Source organism: Haliotis asinina, chromosome 11 (assembly GCF_037392515.1).
Source record: "Haliotis asinina isolate JCU_RB_2024 chromosome 11, JCU_Hal_asi_v2, whole genome shotgun sequence".
Taxonomy (NCBI): Eukaryota; Metazoa; Mollusca; class Gastropoda; order Lepetellida; family Haliotidae; genus Haliotis; species Haliotis asinina.
Window position 1 is genome coordinate 37,164,008 of NC_090290.1, and position 21,438 is coordinate 37,185,445.

Genomic DNA, 21,438 nt, shown 5'->3' on the forward strand with positions numbered 1-21,438 from the left:
GCGGTGCGAGCTGTACATATTACCGTTGCACTTAGAGACAATATACAAGTATAGCCTTTCCTGTCACCGGTAACGTTCACACAGGTGCAAGGAGACCATATTGTTTTCCTTAAACGATGCTGTATCTAATGCCCAATCTTGATATATTCATTCGAGGGTCCATGATACATGAGGTCTGACCATGACATATTACAATAGTGAATCAACCGGGAGCGGTTCGAAGCGAGGCAGACTACCCTGACTAGTATCATAATGCACACGTTCTCATTTACATTTTTATATATATAATACGTTGTGTGGCAGTTGTGTTAGCATAAACTTTGACAACTTGTTTACATTTAATTGAATAAGTTTAAATCAGTCCCATATTAAGATCACACGTCTTAAAGAAACTGCAAAACTGATCAAAGCTTCGTAAAATCCCTCGTCCTTGCTTTTTAGCTACGCATATATGGGAGTCGTTTTCATGTTGAATCTCGTAGTCTTCGGAATCTTACTTGGATTGGTTTCTCTCACATTCATAAGGACCAACAGAATTAATGGAATGGGGCGGGTCGATTTTAACAATTTACTTTCTGTAGCGATGGTTTGGATGACATGAAAAGACGTACATCTTACAAGATAATGAAAAAGATATAACTCTTTCTATTTTATTAAAAACACATTCTTGTGTTCTGTACTCAGATGATATATCAACAGAACTAGTCGCGCTATTTACAAATTCATTCTCTTTCACTTCCTCATTGAATAAAATATGTACACGTATATTTACATATTTACACCACAGGCCCTCGTGCCATTGGGAGTATTAAAGATTTTTTTTCAAAAACAATGTAAAAGATTTTAGATGACCCCTGACTTGAAACGCTTTACAGTACAACATATCTAGATCTAGAAGCGTCGGGGTCGTCTCAAAAATTTTATATTTTTAAAAAACAAAATGGTTAATCCTCGAAATGACACGAGGGCCTGGGATTTACATTGTCTATTGTTTACATTCTACCATCACAATCGCGTATTATTGACGTGGCCGTTTTCCTTCCCGAAAGAGTCACAACTGTCTTTCCGCCCCAATTCACTCTCCGTCTCAGAAATCTCACTTTCGTTATCTCCATGGTAGCCCTTGTTAATATTTCCGTTCCCATATTTGGATGATTCCTTGAATTGACTATCGTTGGGTGTTTTCGCGCTCAGCTCGGCACTGGGATCCTTCTGGGCGGTCACCTTGGCCCATTCTTGTTCCTCCCCTTTTGCAAACACCACGAACACCAACCCCCCGACAATGTTAAGTCCAGCCACAAGGAAGAACACGATCTGCCATTCTTGTCGTGTATGCTGAAATGTAAGAAGTGAGTGAGTGAGTATGATTTTACGCAGCTTTTAGCGATATTCAAGCAACATCACGACGATGGACGCTAGAAATACGCTTCACACATTGTACCCATGTGGGGAATCGAACCCGGGTTATCAGCGTGAAGAGCGAACGTGTTAACCACTAAGCTACTTCAGCGTACCACACACACACACACACACACACACACACACACACACACACACACACACACACACACACACACACACACACACACACTCCACCTCTGTTTTTTAGAAAATGACTACTGACCACATTGAAGTTTATGTTTTGCATTGTGGAGTCGAGGGGGGTTCAGGGCGTTAAACCCCTACCAAGCCCTCCACATTACTTGGAAAACTTCTGGATCCGCCATTTCCGGAAACTGTCAGTTGCCAATTGAACATTGTGATCGGTCGTGATAAAGATGTCTTACTTATCTCTCAAAAACCATTCCGTACACGAAATTATAATATTAATAATAACGCTAAAATTTGTGCTTAGGATCCATTCAATGCCGTTCACTGTATTACCGTGACGAAAATGTAAGTTTAAAGCTTCGCGCGACCGCTTCTCAGCAACCCATTTCAGAGATGGATGGACTGAAAGCAATTATGACAAAGTCCCTTGCCCTACGACGCAACACAGTATGAGACCAAAGTAACAAATATTTGGTGTCTCGAACCCTTTGGCGTGAGAGGCTACACCACAACACCACTGTGGTCCACAAGCATAACTTCACTTCACAAACAGAAAGATGAATGTATCCCTCGGGCATAATACAATTCCCATTCAGCAAAAAAGGGAGATAACTCTCGGAAATAAATTCATCTAGGCTAAATAAAAAAGTGAAATCTTTCTAGGGCGTCGGCTAGTTATTCTTATTTGTGCGTGTAACAATTTTGTATTACAATTTTAAAAAATTATTTTGACCCCCGATCATCCATTTGTCCACTATAAGAAGGAGTGTCTGTAAGAACAAGTGTGACTGAATCTACAACTCATTAACACGTGCTAAACGTCCCAAACTGTATTTCTGGAAAAAAATAAAAATGTGATCCTCCTTTATCACTTTTTTTCTATCAAAATTAAACATGAAATCCTACCGCCCCCGTCACTATAGAAACACTGACTTTTTTAATGCAGCCTTAGTGATACTCACCTCCTTAACAATAGCAGCTGTGATGAGAGGGGCGGACAGAGCGGCAGCGAATGCGCATGTCATGGTGATTCCCATCAGAACACTGGCATACCTGAAACACAGTCAGACATCAATCGCATTGCTATGCTGAATGAACTAAACCTATATTAAAAGAAGCTTCAGGATAGTCTTAACCAATCAGATCACATCGGCCGTTTCCGATACCAGCATAATACCTGAAGCAGAAACAGAAATGTGATACTGACCAATATCACCTATCAAACACGCTTTCGTCCTTGACCTTTGCATAAAGGAACCCGACGGACGAAGTGTTACCTGGAGTTTAGTCACGCGTGGACAAGCATGATTCAGCTCGTTAATTACATGTGGAGTGTCATGACTTTAATGGTAGGTTGCATCGAATTAGATGGTCCCCTTGGTCTGGTTACAGAGAGGTATGCTCGGGTTTTTTTCATCTTGAATCTTTCGAATAATTATTTTTATTTTGTTATCGTTCGTGAATCATCCATCACGTTATGATAACTTACGGTTTCACTTCACGTTATTTCAGGAGTTTGCGCATAGTAGTGTAAGCACCACTCTTTAAGAAATAAAAAAACGTCTCTCTGCGCCATAGGCTTCGCTTATTGATTTTGCAGAAAGAGTGTGAACCTGTATACAGTGTAGTCTATTTTGTTTTCTCTGATTTGACTTTAATAAAATGGGCCTGTAGGTTTCATTCAGGGTCTGTAGATTTTAAAGACGCACTGATGGTCAACTGGCAAACTAAAGTATTGCAAACACTGGTCGGAAGCAGTAAGTCGTACCTTGGTGCTATGTCGAGGTGGTTGATCCTGAAGGCAACAGATGTAAAGTTCTGGAAGGACAATCCAACTACAAGAAGCACCACTGCAATTGTCCGCTGGTCCTTGTCCAGGAACCCGATTGTGATGGTGCAGGCAGCACATACAAAATTGCCTGTAAGGCAAATAAGGCGTTCACTTTTTCATCTGCGTTAGTAGCATAGTCGTCTGCTTTTAAAACAGTTATTACAAATTTTATTCTTAGCAAAATGAGTCTTTTTGCTTGAGCATTTACCTTCCACTGGCGTGATCAATGAGCTTGAATGAAGACAATTATAAAACTGACGACATAAGTGAGTGAGTTTAGTTTTACGCCGCACTCAGCATTGTTCCCGCAATATGGCGACGGTCTGTAACTAATCGAGCCTGGACCAGTCAATCCAGTGATCAACTGCATAAGCATCGATCTGCGCAATTGGGAACCGATGACGTGTCAACCAAATCAGCGAGCCTGATCAACCGATCCCGTTAGTCGCCTTTCTGATGTCATAGACAGTGTGGCTATGTGTATTGAGTGGATGTCAGGCAAACCAGTGGTTGATAGTATGATGAGTGATCATGGGAGTCGGATACGCATCCAGTAGCTAGTGAGTGAGTGAATTTAGTTTCAAGCCGCTTTTAGCGATATTCCACCAATATCACGTCGGAGTGTACCAGAAATGGGCTTCACACATGGTACCCATGTCGTGAATCGAACCCGGGTCTTCGGCGTGACCAGCGAGCGCTTTAACCACAAGGCTACCCCACCGAACCAGACATCCAGTAGGTATCTAGCACACATTGTCTAATTCATCCTCCTCCGTGGACCTGCCGTTCAATTATACCTTGAAACAAATCACAAAAATGTTTCGATATTGAGGTGTGCGCCCTTAAAACACTGGATACCGAAGCTGCTCCACGGTCAATAGGTGTCATATTTAAGCATAATTCAATACAGGTACAACATATCGAACTATTTTCTAAAACAAACTGGATTACCTGTGAACTGGAATATCTTTCGGATTGTAGCTGTTGAGAATATGTGTCTCTGCAGCAACCAGTCAGAGGCGAAGCCACACAGGAGACCAGATATAAAGCGCCCAACAAACGGCATTGATGCCAGCATGCCATTCTGCAGAAAACAACAGGAACATCAGCAGTCACTGGCGAGTGCAGTAAGGTCAAGTACATATATCTGCTATTCACACTGGGTATCCTACCCTTGTTTGGTTCTGTCCTCAAATGGGAATGGGTGAGTTTATTGTCACACTGGCTTAAGCAATATTCCAGCAATCTCACTGCAAGGGGACGCCAGAAATTGGCTTCACACATTGTACCCATGTAGGGAATTGAACCCTAGTCTTTGAAAAATGGCAATACACGTATAGCATTCCAGGCATTTCATCTCCATCCTAAATATCCTGAACATATTCCTCACAATAATTACGTTTTCTGGTCGAATCGAATTCAATTAAGGTAAAAATAATTAACGAACGCATTTCTTTTTCACAAACAGATGCTGTCATCTACGATTGTGAAGTCATGACATATAGCCATGGGACCAAAAGTCCCTGTGCAGAGTCAACATATACATGTATGTAACGAACTGCCAGATTTAACTGACTGTTCTTTTTGTCTTGACCAAATGATGTACATTTTAGTCGAAATGGTTACAACATACCACGTTTATAAGAAACTCAGATTAGCCATACGTTGGTTATAAAGGCAGTTTACTGTATATACTGAACATATACTGAACAGCAAAAGAAACGCAAGTTTCCAAAAAATTAAATATCATAAAAGTAAGCGTTCGTGGTTATGTCTTCTATTTTAAAACTTGAGTTGTGTTTCTTTTGTTGTTCAGTATAGAGTAACAGCAGATGGTCGGGAACAAAATTCTTCTTTACCTCCTCTATGTCATAGTCCAGGACTTCCTTCATGTAAGTAGGCAGATAGGCCATCACCCAGGAAGTCACCCACGAGTACGAGATGTGAGCGATGATGATGGACCAGAAGGGTGGGGAGGTGAAAATCTTCAGCCATGGGGGATTCGGCATCTAATAATAATAAGTGATTTTCTATAATGCACAGTCTCTAAACACCAAATGAGCGCTCGGGGCGCTTAATTAGAATCTGATTACTACCCGGATCATCCAATTTGCCTGTTAGGCACATGACTTATCCCACCGGGTACCCATTTCCTGCAGGATAAACAGGGGCAATTTTGAACCAGATCACTTGCCTCCTAAGGTGAGACCACACGTATCACATGTACTTCCTTGAGGGGCAGGGTTGAAATCCTTAGAAACCCTCAGGTGTCAAGCTACCAAACACGGTCACCCATCCCTGGATTGTCCGAACTCGACGTTACTTAAATTCAACTTTTTTGTGACGTGAGTTCTGTGCACAGGACCACACACGATCACATGCCAGCCTATACCAGTCAGGTTAACTGGTCTACAGAACCGCTTTGGGTTTGCCCGAAGGAGTAATGTCTCCAGTGTTGATTTGTTGCCATGGTGTTGTTGCCATGGTGATCTTCAGGATAGGGCGAGACTGTTCCAGTGCAACCCACGAACATAGTTATGGTACAGACCAATAAACAAAATCGGGCATAGCCGGTTCCTGGTGTGCTCAAGGGACGCTACTCTGCACAAGTATTTACGGCACCTCAGAGGACACACTTTGAGGTCCAGATGAGCTGTTGCGATGACTTTATGATGTCAGCACACACTAACACGCTACTTACCTTTTTCATTTGATTTGACGTATTTCCACTGTAGATAATAGAGCGTTCCTTCTCTGAGATTCTTGGATGGGAGTCGGGCGTGTCATACACAGCGAAGATCCATGGAATGAGGACAAAGAAGGCATAACCACCTGCACAAACATCCAGTAAACACCGTTCATAGCATGTGTTGACTTTTTCTGGGGTTTTTTGGTGTTTGTTTGGTTTTAGGTTTTTGTGTGTGCGTGTGTTTTGGGGTTTTTTGGTTGTTTGTTCATGACTGTTGTTTTAATTTGGTATGTTGTTGCTTGATTTGGTTTTGTTTGTTTGGGGTTGTTGGTTTTTATTTGGTTTTTTTTGTGTGTGTGTGTGTGTGTGTGTGTGTGTGTGTGTGTGTGTGTGTGTGTGTGTGTGTGTGTGTGTGTGTGTGTGTGTGTGTTTGGTTTGTTTTTATGGGTTTTTTTCACTTTTTGGAGGGGAGGGGTCGGGATAGGGGGTAGGGAGGGTTGTCACGACCTCTTGTTGTTTTCGTTCATCTGCTTATTTTGAATCCGTTAGTCGTTAGTACTGACACAACCTCGGCCGAAGACAAGTGTTTTGTTTGCGTTTACATGCGGATTTAAGGCAAGGTTCAAATCCCCGCATGATAAGAATACACTCACTCACTCACTCACTCTAACCGTCGACCTTCGTGTTATAACCCACCATTTCCCTCCCATCTGCTAAAACGAGAGGCCGATATCATTCGTGTGTTGATGATCTAGCTCCCCGTCTCAGCGACCTGCTTTTTCAGATATTGGCGACCTTAGGGAGATAATGGGCGCCATTAAACACACTTACCAAACACGTAGAAGGTGAAAGGCCATCCGTTGTCAAGGTCGATGTCGCATAGAAACCCGGATATGAAAAACGTTAAGATACCGGCGATGGCAACTCCTGAAATAAGCGACATGAAATATATAATGCACAAATGGTTTTCATCTACCTGACTTCGGATCCTAGGATCTCGAATGTTTTCTTCATTGAACACTATTACTACAGCTACTACTGCTACTCCTATTGCTGTTGCTATCGCCGCCGCTGCTGCTGCTGCTACTACTACTACTACTGCTGCTGCTGCTGCTACTACTACTACTGCTGCTGCTGCTACTACTGCTACTACTTCTACTGCTTCTGTCTCCGTTACTACTACTGCTATTACTACTACGACTATGACTACTGCTGCTGCTGCTGTCTCCCCTGCTACTTCTACTACCACCAACGTTACTGGTGCTACGACTGCTGCTACTAACAGCCAAAGGGGTGCCTTCCTCAAGTATGCAGCTTATTTACTCAAGTGTTGTGTCTCCTTGAGTATTCAACTAAACACTTACGGGTGGCCAAGTGGTTAACGATTTCGATCGTCACGCTGATTAGCGGGTTCTATTCTGTGTTGGATATTGCTTAAGACAGCGTATAATCAAAACGCCATGAGGATATTGATCCAAAATCACCTGAGAAAGAGGTCGTTGTGAGCTGGCTCTTTTCATACTTCGGCGCCCACTTTGCCCAAAGTCCTTGAATTGCGGGATCAACCGTGCCCTGTAACAGATAACTATGTCGTTTCAGACAAGCACCGTTCCAAATGGATGGCAATTCTAATGTGAGTGATTACGTTGGGTTTCATGCCTCTTCAAACAGTTAGTGAGTGAGCCTGGTTTTACGCCGCTTTAAGCAATGTTCCAGCAATATCACGGCGGGCATACCCATGTCATGAATCGAACCCTGGCCTTCGGGGTGACGAGCTAACGCTTTAACCAATAAGCTGCCCCACTGCCTCAAACGGGACTGCAAATAATCCACGCATGTCAGTTTGATTAACCTCTATATATCCAGAGCTGCCATCAAGAATCATTTACGATGGTAGATTACCTACCCTTGATTTTCATTAGCATTTCACCGACTAATCACTCATATACATGAATAAGTGGTATGTGCTAGGGGAGATAATTCCCAACGATTTTGAAAATCATTTTCCGAAAACCTCAAACATGAGGGCTCTTTCAGCCAGTCAGTCACATTTCAAATATATGAATTTATCGATAAAAGCCAGTGGCACAGGCCATCACGTCGATGTCGTATACACAACAATGAGGCTGGTTTGCAACGCGCTTTCTGATAGGGAGTAAGAACTAGTTGCGGGTGGAAAGCAGGGGCAGGTAACTTGTGATTTCGAGAACCACGGGACTAGAACGGGGTTATCTAATGTTAGTCTACAAGGTGACCATGGAGATATAGAAGATGCCGCTTGATATGAGAAAAACTTGACATAGTCAGTGATGAAACCCAGAATAACGGCTATGTTTGTTGTTTCACGCAACACCAGACAATCCAGTGATCAACATCAAGAGCAACAATCTACGCAGTACGGATACCATATAATGTGTCAACCAAGTCTGACCACCCAATCCCGTTAGTCGCCTCTTACGACAGGTCAGTGGCTGCTGAAGATCTGTTCTTACCCGGATCTTCAGGGGTATGATAACATGTATATACAAATGTATATAAATCATTATGGGGGCTAATGATGTACTTTTTGAGAAAGGAGAGGTTTATGGCAGGTTTAATACAGGAAAATAAGCTGTCGAATCAGTCAGAAGTCGTTACAGTAATTTGAACCTCACATATTTGATCAAACATGAGGCAGTAATTTTCAAAAAGAATGTAAGAATGGCCTTCTATGAATATGGCTTGTCCTGGTGCTCACCATAAAGAACCCGACAACTATTCTCAATCCAACCATGGCGTCTGCATTCCATCTCGCAGCAACGGGAGTCAATATTGTTGCTAGGGAGCCAATCAACACCGACATGGCGATGACCATTTTGCTGCCAAACTTTCCCGCCAAATATCCGCCGACTACAGGCGTGAAAATGAAACCGATGGTATACGACGTCAGTATTAAACCTTCGAACTCGGAGCTCCAATCAAACTCGGCGATCTGAAAATATGCAAAAATACAATCACACTGACGACATAAGTGATTAAGTTATATTTAGAACGCCGACGAATCTGTGTGTAGCCGCTGGACTTGAGAGGAGAGCCCAAAGTGATGCAGAAGTTAATTTGACCTACTTCTGGTCGTTGTATGTTGGAGTCTAACCCTAACCCTGTTAACCCTTAACCTAGCCGATCATACGCTTCCTTCCGATCATACGCACAAAATACGTTTAGCGGTAACGGTAGAAATAAATCTATCATCACCAACGGACACAACCTTTCCAACCAATTTGGAACACATGGCAAATGTGTTTTTATTATAATGAAACCATGTTTAATACTATAACCTACATTCGTGCAGCTAGAAGTGACAATAATATGTGATATTGTCAGACACGCATGCAATTACCTTAAAATCTGTGAGGCTGTTTTCAGCAAATTTGGTTCCCATAGTTCCATTCAGACTTTGGTTACCAACGAGGCTGGTGTTTCCGTCTTGCATGCATACAACCGACATGCCAATAAACTGTCGCAGTGCAGTCTGGGAGAGTCTGGCCATGCAGGTCAAGTAGGCGATGACCCAGCGACATGATCCATACTTTTCAAAGAACGTCTGAGATTTGACTTCCGCCAATCCCTTATTCTTGTCGTCATTGACTCCCGCCTCCAGTGCTTCTGGCAATGTAAGATGGAAAGATTGATTCCGACGAAATCATATATCAGGTGATTCTCTTTACGATTTAAATAACAACTTTCATAACTGTGATCGTTTCTATTTTAAATAGAGCCAGGGAATAAAGTTTTGCCCTTATATATGAATTAAAGAAGTTAGACAAACATGGACATGTTTATATATAAGAATGAAAATTTATAACCAAAACAGGGGGCGGTGGGTGGCCTAGTGATTAAAGCGTTTGCTAGCAACGCCGAAGTTCGATTCCCCACATGGGTACAAAATGTGAAGTCCATTTCTGGTGTCCCCTGTCGCGATATTGCTGGAATATTGCAAAAAAAACGGCATGAAACCATATTCGCTCACTTAAACGCCACGTCAAGACGGAACTCACCCACTAACCATAGCTTCAACAAGGTCAGTAAGGGGCAATCGTTTCATTTTTCAGTTTGAATTGCTTCATGCAGAAAAAACTGGAAAATCTCAAACAAGGTAAAGTTCGACAATGGGTTGGTCGACCTGTAGCCCATAATGCCGATGATACATGACACCAGATTGATTCGTTGTGTGGCGTTAACAGGAAACTTGTCATCTACTCTACGTTTCATTTTGAAACTGAAGGCTTAAACTCGTCAACTAGACGGATAATGTCACCTCAGCCATTATTTGTGTTATGTTCGTCACTCCCAGACAGGGTGTCGTTTTTGAAACGCCAAGAGCATTTATAGGACATGATATGTGTGCTCTTATTTCACGCTTTACGTTGCTTCTGTCTATCCTAGGATGTGAAGCGCACCTTCGAGATGGTGGCAGTGAAAAGGCTGAATCATAATATATTTATCAATTCCTGTTTTAAAAAAATTTACGAAACGCCAAGCAGGTGTGACAAGTATTTACGATAAAGTTCTTCCGAGCCAAAAGTACAGTATCAATCAGATACTTTGCACGCAAGATGTTCACCGAGAGACGCCATTACTATTCAGAGGGGAGGCGTGCTGGGCTGCTAAACTTTACCCCCAAATCAGAGCCAACAGCTAAAGCAATTTAGTTTATCTTATGGAGTAGGTAACTGCTGGAGAATGTCAGTATTACCACAAGTTGGTTTAATAGTAATATTCTTCAGATTTATGTATCTTTGTGGAAAAAAACCGTGCAGAGTGAGTGACTGAGTGAGTATTTAAAGTCCCATCGGCAGTATTTCAACCATATGGTGACTACGATCAGAAGAGGAAGCACTGTCATGTGTAGGCGTTACTGTGTTAGTGCGTGTGTGTTAGTGCGTGTGTGTTAGTGCGTGTGTGTTAGTGCGTGTGTGTTAGTGCGTGTGTGTTAGTGCGTGTGTGTTAGTGTGTGTGTGTTAGTGCGTGTGTCACCCTTTTTGAAACGTACCGATGCGTGCAATGCGATCTTGAATTAAGCATGTGAAAACCGGATTTCAGAACGAAAAGTTTAGACTCTCTCTCTCTCTCTCTTTCTCTCTCTCTCTCTCTCTCTCTCTCTCTCTCTCTCTCTCTCTCTCATAGCCGCAATATAACGCACTTTTACAATAATTGTTAAGGATGCATGCACCAGACTGAAAATTTGGAAATATGTCATCACGGTACCTAACTCGTTCCAGTTTTTTAAAAACTCAAAATCGAAATGATAAGGTGATTTGAATGTAGGTCAGGTAGCTGTATCTTCTGTTCAAAAGATTGTGAGTTATGCTAACACGTTAAGCCACAAACACCTTACCTTAACAGTTTAACCACTGTCACACAGGGCAAATACATAACTACATACGGTGTAGTAAATGGTACAACACGTTTACTAACATTCACCCTCAAAGACCATTAGTACCAAAGCCTCGGTCAAGCGTGATGGTATAATTTTGTTGAAATAGGATTAATTCAAGCTCGCAATAGGAACTCAATCGTAAATGTAATGAGGGAATTCTATTATCTGGGGACTAGTAGTTAGAACAGTCATTATTTTAGCCAACACTGAGCCCACTCCTGTTTGTTGGCTGACGTGAGCAACTAATGTAAATATTTCGTTTAGATTCAACTTGTATCCATGGTAACAAAAGTAATAGAAATATTTGTATGTCACCCAAATATTTTTAAAAGATATAGAAGAGACATTTAATAATATATGCGGGGTGTTGCAAGCATTCTTGCATAAAACGGGCATAAATGACTACCTTTAAATTGTTTCTGTGACATATCGAAAGCAAAAATTTGCATATACAAAATTAAAGAAAGTCTGTAGGTAACCCACATGTGATAACAAAGTGTCAGTTGCAACAAGTCAGAAATGACAACACAGGATGAATAATATACAACAAAGAACAAATGCATAATTATTCATACTTACTGTCAGGCATAATGCTAAAGGTTCTGGATGATCTCTCGTCTAAATTCTTTCGCTGTTCTGGCAAAATAATATCGAACACATTTCACGTGTATTTCTTTGTGACGAGTCATAACGGTGAATGTGTTTATATATCACAAATGTACACTCATGCTCGTGTGCATTACCTGTCGTGCTCCACTCATGTGCACTCGACCAATCACGAACTACCCCAGAGATAAATAACATCGTCACTGTCATCACTGTATTTATGATAACAAAATTGTGATATGCCGTGAAATAATTTCAGCCAACATGTGTTTCCGACGTTTCCTGAACACAACAGACTGTTTAAAAGAGTATCATTATGTCCCCTCAACGACTGCTGTTTGAAGTGAGCTGTTGGGGGAAAATAGAGGCGTATTTACCAACAAGTGCGGAATCCCTTACCCACATTGGTATCGAAGGTATCACAATATAAAAAGTCAGAAAAAGCATTAATTCGTTACTCAAAACATAACTCTTTTGAAATATGTATTTGGGGTTCCTCTGAAAGTGTCCAGTCATACTTTCATAGTATTGCCTGTCAAAGAAAGCTGGAGGTAAAGAATGAGAAATCTACTGTGGGGAGCATAATGCACTTACGGTAAATATAGAAAATAGTTCCATACATACCATATAATTTGTCAACTAATACAAATGTTACTATTATCATAATAATCATCCCTATTATTAGTATTAACAAAGTAAGCTTGTCTTACTTACCCGCATGTCTACTCACCAGTATAACAATGCCTCTACGTTTCTAAATTTAAACACCAAATATGCCCAGTTGACTGACATCATAAAAAAACTGAAATGTCTCTGAGGACGAAACGAAATGGTTAAGATTTATAGCATCATTCGAATATCATAAAAATATTTGAGTCAGGGTTTTAGTAAATTACGCAATGGTTGCCTCAAGTTTGATATATTTGAAATATTTCAAACTGTAATATAGGATATGTTATATTCATATGCTTTTTATTGTTGCATTTAAAGATGTGGAAATGTAGACGAAAACATACACAGAAACCGCATTATACATCACATCTGCTTCAGCACTGTCCTTTATACAGAAGCAGGGCATGTTATGGCACTCATCAATCGTTGCTCTCATACTTCAGTTCTTTGGAATTGTTTGCACCGTCTGTGGCTTAACAACGTCCTCTGGGTGTATACTCATATCTTAAGATCGTCTGTGAATTATTTTCAGTGGCTGCGCATTAAACGAAACGCTTGTACGGAGAACTCTGTAAAACAGAATGGCATTCCTCAATCCGTCATCCCCCATGTAGAGAAAAGTCCGCTTTGAGAAGATGGCTTGCTTAAACGTCTGACACAAGGTACTCTATTTTCTTTCCATGGAACAGTTTCTCGAAGGTTAGATCTACTAATATACTCACGATACTACAATTTCCAGACTTCTCAGAATATACAAATACATTATCAGGACAGATTCCATTGTTTGCTTCATGAAAAGATGAAAATAAAATACCACTAGAGGAAGTGGCGCCGTATGTGAGTTAAATAGTAGAAGCGTTGTCTATATCCACAATGAATATATGCGCTTCCGAATTTATCATAATCATGTTTTTAATACACTGCTATATAGCCAAAAGGTTGGCGTATCCTGTCCTACCGGTTGCAACCGTCATAAACACATGCACAGGGAACGAAGTCATTTACCTGAAAAGGAAACACCGTAACGTACAATACAAGCAAAAAGTAGAATACGGAATGCAATGAGATATCATACAGAAAACCTGATTACTGTACAATAAAATTCTGTTTGCTGTAGACGCGCTTGGCAATAAAAATCCAGGGTATGATAAGCCGCTACGTGGTAAAATAGCTCTGTATCATAGCTGGTAAAGAATTATCAGTCTTCATGTACCTTTGTTGGCTGTTCGTGTGCAGAATACCGTGTTTCACTTGTGAATTACGGTCTTGAACACTGATGATGAAGATGAGCAGGTTATCAGACCTACAGACATCAGTAGCTTTGGACTACAAAGAGGACAGATAGTTTATAAATATATAATAATGCGTTCAGTTATAAATACAGCGAGCTAACTTCCACCGAGAATATGAGATAACTTGATCAAGCAAAGAGAGTCCAAACGTGGAAGTTTGATAGGAACAGAGAAACAGATTTGACCTGTTCAAGTGACCTGATTTGTTTCGATGAAATGCGTTCCATTTAATAGTGGATGCAAAAGATTTCAAATTTTAAGTCGAGGTGTCAGACCTCGATTGGCCCTCTGATCATAAGGACCGTGATGGAATGTATGGATCAGTTCATACAAATACCGTATGTTTGTTGTTTAACACCTCATCCAGAAATAGCAGAGTAGCATGTTGGCAAAGTTTAATCTAGTCTACACTGGGAAAAAAACCATGGATATATTATGAATCAGAGATGAATGTGTTGAATGAGATCACGTGTGTGGTTCCTGATTCAAGGTAACAGTTAAAAGTCGGAAGCATATTTCTATGTGACCAGTTCTCATTGGACATCTCACAAAGACGGACGTAGTACTTTGTGTCGTGAGCACATAAATAGATCCAATCTTCTAAAAATTGTTACCGATAACTAAAATAATGCACCTTGTGTTGGAATATACTTTAAACAAGACAGCTTCTCAAAGCGGAGTTTTCTCTAAAGACGGTGGCTGGATTGAGGAATGTCATTGTATTTTACAGAATTCATTGTACAAACGCCTCGTTCTAAATAAACGAATAAAAAAACGAAGCAGACCAATAACAGAATGAGTGAGTGAGTGAGTGAGTTTAGTATTACGCCGCACTCAGCAATATTCCAGCTACATGGTGGTGGTCTGTAAATAATCGAGTCTGGACTAGGCAATCCAGTGATCAACAACATGAGCATCGATCTACGCAATTGGAACCGATGACATGTGTCAACCAAGTCAGCGAGTCTGACCACCCTATCCCGTTAGTCGCCTCTTACGACAAGCATAGTTGCCTTTCATGGCAAGCATGGGTTGCTGAAGGCCTATTCTACCCCGGGACCTTCATGGGTCCCAATGACAGAGACAGAAACAAGCACAGAGGCATTGCACTCACGTTATATGGACAATCTGTCAGGAACAACATCGCCTAGACAGAGTAACTACCGCTCAACAGGTTGTCAGTGTCTGCCAACCGTAAGACGCCTACAGTTTGACCTGAGTTGCAACTGCACGTTATTTACCTGACAAAAGGTAGACACACGTCACTATGACGGCACCTTATTGTGATACTGACTGACGTGCGTCTGACTTTATTGTGGCGGAACATTTCAATCAAAATAATAAAGTATGCAATCATTTGAAATGCAAAAAGCATTGAGAATCTTTGCTGTCTCATTTTACTCAAAACATGAGCAGGTTGTGAAAATAAACATGATGTCAGCTTTTCGTCAGTCTTGTCACTTAAATATAACGGTTTTCAGCAACCCATGCATGTCGTAAGAGTCGAATAATGGGATCGGGTGGTCAGGCTCTCTGAGTTGGTTGACACGTATGTGATCCCATAGATTGATGCTCATGCCGTTGATCATAGGATTGTCTGGTCCAGACTCGATCATTCACAGACTGCTGAGACATAGCTGGAATGTTGTTGAGTAACGACATTAAGTAACAAACAAACAAACAAACTACGAAAATAAACTATTACGTGGCTGAAGACAAAGATAGTCCTTGGTTCATAAGAGAATGGAGAGACCTGGAGATACACATGGCCTGAACAGGACTCAACAGAATTTCCTTTGTGCACAACCTCAGAAGAAGCATTGATGTGAATGCACCTGGATAATGATCTCGTAAATGTTTGTGGCGGTGACATATTGTTAACCTAACTGCTGTACAGCAAGCCCTTCATTATGATGGTTTGTTGCCACTTTCCGCATGGGCAGATAGTTGACGGATGACTAATTCGCTTGATTCCGCATTCATCTGATGACGGTTACTCTTAATCGGCAAGACCATCCGAGACTATCCTTTGTCTCAGACGCTCTGGTCTCCTTGTTGGTCAAAGACTTCAGGAATGTTGCCTTCTATCAAAACAGTCATTGTTTGCTAAGGCACCCTTCAGCTAGGTAGGTCTATGGTTCTGTTTAAAGATAGATGCCAGCTATTTTACTTCAGTATTAAGAAGCTTTGTCTGTGAGATTCCCCGGTGCTGTACATAAGCTTCCATCGTTCACTGACTAATATTTGTAAATTCGGACAAAATGCGTAACAACACCCCTGCCAATTTCCTTAAAATCATACTTGCAAAGCCGTATCCGCTATGTACTCAAACCTACACGAAAAACTCAATGAGAGTTCTTTTTCCCAGCCCCATGAAGAGTCGGATTATGGTTTTAAGAATCCCATGCATCTTCAGAAAGTTCAGTATTCCTATATCATAAGCATCCCATGCAATTTCAGCATTCATGCGACTACAGGATCCCATGCATTTTCAGCAACTTCAGCATTCCATGCATCTTCAGCAACGTAGGCATCCAATGCATCGTCAGCATCCACGCAACTTCAGCATATATATTCAGAGAACCTTCAGCATTCCGTGCATGTTCAATATCTTCAGCAACTCTACATCTTAAGCATCACTACATCTCCAGCATCCCTACATTTTCAGCATCCATGCATCTTCAGCATCAATAAAGAAACGTCAGCATCCCATACAACTTCAGCTTCCTATGCACCTTCAGATACTTGAGTATCCCTAAATCTTCAGCTACTTCAACATCCATACATTTGCAGCATCTTCAGCATGTTGTGCATCTTCAGCATCCCATTTATCTCCCGCAATTTCAGGACCCTATGCATCTTCAGAATACTATGTATCGTTATCAATTTTAGCATCACATGTTTGTTGAAAGCCACAACTCACAGGAGATCTAAAAAGATTTACATAACTCCAGGCAACTGAGTTTACGGGGTTCTGTGTGGCATCGTCCGTTATAGTCAAAATGTCTTTTATTGCCGATTAACCGATCAAATTTGATGCACTTGCTGAGATATATTTGACAGTGTGTATCGCCCTCTTGGTGTAAGTAGGTCACATGGGCTGCTGAAGTCCAATTCTGACAGGGATCTTAGTCGTCTCAAATTTGATTTTTTTCGTTTTGTTGTTCAACGCCTACCAGGCAATCCAGTATGAACATCACTGTACACAGCTGGGATACAATTGCATGTCAACAAATTCAGCGTGCCTGACCACGCGATCCAGTAACTGACGCTTACGACAAGCATGGAGTGCTGAAGACCAGTGTTATCTCGGATCTTCACGGACAAGTCGCCCAAAGAGTACGCAAAAGTTTACATAAACGGCATGTGCCTGAAAACCAGCCGTTAATGAAGCTCTACAAATGGCACGCCCCGTGAGGAAAGATTTGCCCAGAACAGAACAGAACATAGAGGCCAAAGGGCAAGTGAATTCCTTCCGTTAGCTTCATAGCTGTGGGGATTTGACCCCGATCATACATTTCTGTGAGATCGATGTGGCCTAATCTAGACAACAACATACTTATCTAACATGTCCCAGCCTGGTTATCAAGCACGTCAGAAGATTGCTAATAGAATTTAGACGTGATCACACTGACTTTCACTCGTGTCCGATAAGGATTGTTTAAATGTGTTTGTATTCCTGTCATGCTACCAGAACATGTCCCTTAGCGCATCCCCGCTGGCGTACGCCACAAAACACAAGGTTATCAACTGGAGGTATATATTGCGGCCTCATCGCTATCCATGTTTTAGTTTATGGTCAGCGTAATAGTGCAATGATATCAAGAGAGACGGCACGTGCCTGAAAACCAGTCGTTATGACTTGTATCTGTCACATTTTGTTGTGTAGATTTGTACGTGTTAGTTAGGTATTCAGGAAGTGACGTAAACAAAACTTGCGCCGCACTCAGCAATATTCCTCCTATATGGCGGCGGTCTGTAAGTAACCGAGTCTGGACCAGGCAATCCGGTGATCAACAGCATGAGCATCGATCTGCGCAATTGGGAACTGATGATATGTGTCAACCAAGTCAGCGAGCCTGACCACCCGATCCGTTTAGTTGCCTCTTACGACAAGCATAGTCGCCACCTTTGTTTGGGGTCTCGGGGAATAAAAGAGATGTATTGAGTACACTGACGGATCCAAGGGTGATAGGCTGATCCGTGAAAATGATTTAAAACCCCATTAAAGATTTTTTTTAATTGGCGGTGGTATTGAAACATCACCACTTCTTACGGTCCGTGATTTGAAATAATTACACAAATCACATACACTATTTAAACTCTCCGCTGCCTATTTCATATTATGTTTTGAAAAACCTAACTTGTCTATCAACTAAGGGTGCAGGCAATTACCTGGAACAGCCCTTGTGTTGGGCCTGTCCATGGATTTTCAATATACTGCGTCGCTTTACTACAGATCTCACTTGAATCTCATCTCTGGTGATCCTCGGAAAAATACTTATTTTGAATATTGTACATGAAAGACACATTTTCGTCGAATTTACCTGGATAATGAACTGTGATTAACGAACCATAGTTGCGAGGACTAGTCATTGCATTATAATGTTCCGCAATATACAACATCAAGCCGAAGCCCAGGCCAGCAGCGTTTAAGCGCTCGCGTTTCGTTTATGGGTCAATAGGTCATTGTCATTGCCATGCCAAGGCCATGTATCAAATGAAGCGATAGTGAATATTATCAGGGTATTCTTCATAAGATTAAAAGACACTGAACAGTCTGTGTTAACACCAGCTTCAGATGAATCAAGAACAAACTCACTGATTCAAAAGAATATCCTCCGCGTTGTCACTGTCGAAGCCACAGTTGCTGCTGTTGTCGTTGTTGTTGTTGTTGTTGTTGTTGTAGTGGTGGTGGTGGTGGTGGTAGTGGTGGTGGTTTGTTGTTTAACACGGAACTCAGCAATATTCCAGCTATACGGCGGCAGCCTGTAAGTAATATCGAGTCTGTACCAGTCAATCCAGTGACCAACATTGAGAGCATCGATCTACACTGTTGGTTTCAGAGGATGGGTCCTGCCACCTGAAATGACAACTCCCAAAACTGGTACTGTTCTTAAAGTGTGGGACAAGGAGAAGACCATGATTCTGAGATCGGTATTACCATGACGACGATGAGGGGCTCCAGGGAGTGAGTTTAGTTTTACGCCGCACTCAGCAACATTCCAGCTATATGACGACGATCCGTAAATAATCGAGGCTGGAACAGACAATCCAGTGATCGATCAACAGCATGAGCATCGATCCACGAAACTGGGATGCATGAGCCTGACCATCCGATCACGTTAGTCACCTCTCACGGCGAGGGTTGCTGAAGATCAATTCTAACCGGGATCTTCACGAGTACTGATCCAGACTCCTTGCTTGCGAAAGCAGCAAGAGGAAGGACAAGACAAAACGTATTACCGAAGAACTGAATCTGGTGTATAGCCTGATTAATCGCTAGATGCCAGTGAAATACTTAGTGTTAAACAGTCGCTGTAATTCACTGCCACGAAGTATATAACTCTAGAACAACGTGTGAGGGATTGCCTTACGTTTTACGACGCCTTTGGCAATATTCCAATCATATTACGGTCTAGCACACCAGGAATGGTCTTCACAGATTGTACTCATGTTCGGAATCGAACTTGGGTCTTCGGCGTATATATATAGAACAGCCACACCTCACAAACCCCGGTACGCCTCATATCGATGAAATGAAATTTCATGAAATGACTGAAATACACGTCTATTGATTGTTGTTACACAAAATGAACGGCTCACCCTCTTGGTCATTTCACCAAATGGCTGATTTCTTAGTCATTCCTCGAAATGACTGATTTCACAATCTGACTGTAACAAAAATACGGTCTCAGTGTTAAGCTATTTCGTAGTCATGTATATGCTGTGTTTCTTTCTGTGAAAGTGTTATTAGTTGTGGAAATGTGTTAAGTTTCGTGGCAGTGTTATTCATTCTTGGCAGTGATGTTCATTGTGGAAATGTGTTATGTTTCTTGGCAGTAGTTTTCATTGTGGAAACGTGTTATGTTTCGTGATAGTGTTGTTCATTGTGGAAATGTGTTGTGTTTCGTGGCAGTGTTTGCATTGTGGAAAGGTTCTTTGTTTCGTGGCAGTGTTACTCGTTTAGGAAAAGTGTTATGTTTCGTGGCAGTGTTTTGTATTGTGAAAAAGTGTTATGTATTGTGGCAGTGTTATTCATTCTTGGCAGTGATGTTCATTGTGGAAATGTGTTATGTTTCTTGGCAGTAGTTTTCATTGTGGAAATGTGTTATGTTTCGTGATAGTGTTGTTCATTGTGGAAATGTGTTGTGTTTCGTGGCAGTGTTTGCATTGTGGAAAGGTTCTTTGTTTCGTGACAGTGTTACTCGTTTAGGAAAAGTGTTATGTTTCGTGGCAGTGTTTTGTATTGTGAAAAAGTGTTATGTATTGTGGCAGTGTTATTCATTCTTGGCAGTGATGTTCATTGTGGAAATGTGTTATGTTTCTTGGCAGTAGTTTTCATTGTGGAAATGTGTTATGTTTCGTGATAGTGTTGTTCATTGTGGAAATGTGTTGTGTTTCGTGGCAGTGTTTGCATTGTGGAAAGGTTCTTTGTTTCGTGGCAGTGTTACTCGTTTAGGAAAAGTGTTATGTTTCGTGGCAGTGTTTTGTATTGTGAAAAAGTATTATGTATTGTGGCAGTGTTATTCATTCTTGGCAGTGATGTTCATTGTGGAAATGTGTTATGTTTCTTGGCAGTAGTTTTCATTGTGGAAATGTGTTGTGTTTCGTGGCAGTGTTTGCATTGTGGAAAGGTTCTTTGTTTCGTGGCAGTGTTACTCGTTTAGGAAAAGTGTTATGTTTCGTGGCAGTGTTTTGTATTGTGCAAAAGTGTTACGTTTTGTGGCATTGTTATCCATTGTGGAACACTTACCCATTGCGTTATTCAATGTTAAAAAGCGTTTTGTTATGTGACAGAGCTATTCAATGTTGAAAAAGCGTTTTGTCATGTTACAGAGCTATTCAATGTTGAAAAGCGCTTTGTTATGTGACAGCTATTCAACGTTGAAAAGCGTTTTGTTATGTTACAAGGCTATTCAGTGTTGAACGGTGTTTTGTATGTGGCAGTGTGGGACACTGTGGTATGTGTATTACATTGTTTCACACACAGTAGGATGCATCTGAAAGCTTCTTATTATGTTCAACACTGAAGTCGAGACTGGCAGGCGCGTAGCAAGCCAACTGTTTCGTGTTAGCTCCAAAATGGATTTCATAATGAAATCTACGTCCCTGGCTGATAAGGAAATGTGCTGACCTTTTAAAGTATATTACAGTG

General features: G+C 41.3%; 1 protein-coding gene across 2 annotated transcripts; it reads right to left on the reverse strand.

Moving 5' to 3' along the window:
• Window positions 1-625: 625 nt before the first annotated feature.
• Window positions 626-15,207, reverse strand: LOC137256055 (sialin-like). 2 transcript variants are annotated; one of them, XM_067793735.1, is made up of 12 exons: window positions 15,175-15,207; window positions 12,070-12,126; window positions 9,451-9,716; window positions 8,809-9,042; window positions 7,556-7,643; window positions 6,903-6,998; window positions 6,084-6,214; window positions 5,242-5,391; window positions 4,334-4,466; window positions 3,320-3,470; window positions 2,514-2,604; window positions 626-1,335 (listed from the first exon to the last, which is right to left on the reverse strand). In XM_067793735.1, exons 2-12 carry the CDS (start codon window positions 12,077-12,079, stop codon window positions 1,006-1,008), a joined length of 1,680 nt encoding a protein of 559 aa, XP_067649836.1. In that variant the 5' UTR covers window positions 12,080-12,126; window positions 15,175-15,207; the 3' UTR covers window positions 626-1,005. The 2 variants fall into 2 exon arrangements, with proteins under 2 accessions (XP_067649836.1, XP_067649835.1); XM_067793734.1 differs by lacking the exon at window positions 15,175-15,207 and adding an exon at window positions 12,811-12,821.
• Window positions 15,208-21,438: the final 6,231 nt, after the last annotated feature.

Coding starts and splice junctions, on each gene's coding strand:
- LOC137256055 (XM_067793735.1), bottom strand. Junction 7,644..8,808: donor TAGTTGTCGGGTTCTTTATG/GTGAGCACCAGG, acceptor TATCTGTTACAG/GGCACGGTTGATCCCGCAAT. Junction 5,392..6,083: donor CGTCAAATCAAATGAAAAAG/GTAAGTAGCGTG, acceptor TATTATTATTAG/ATGCCGAATCCCCCATGGCT.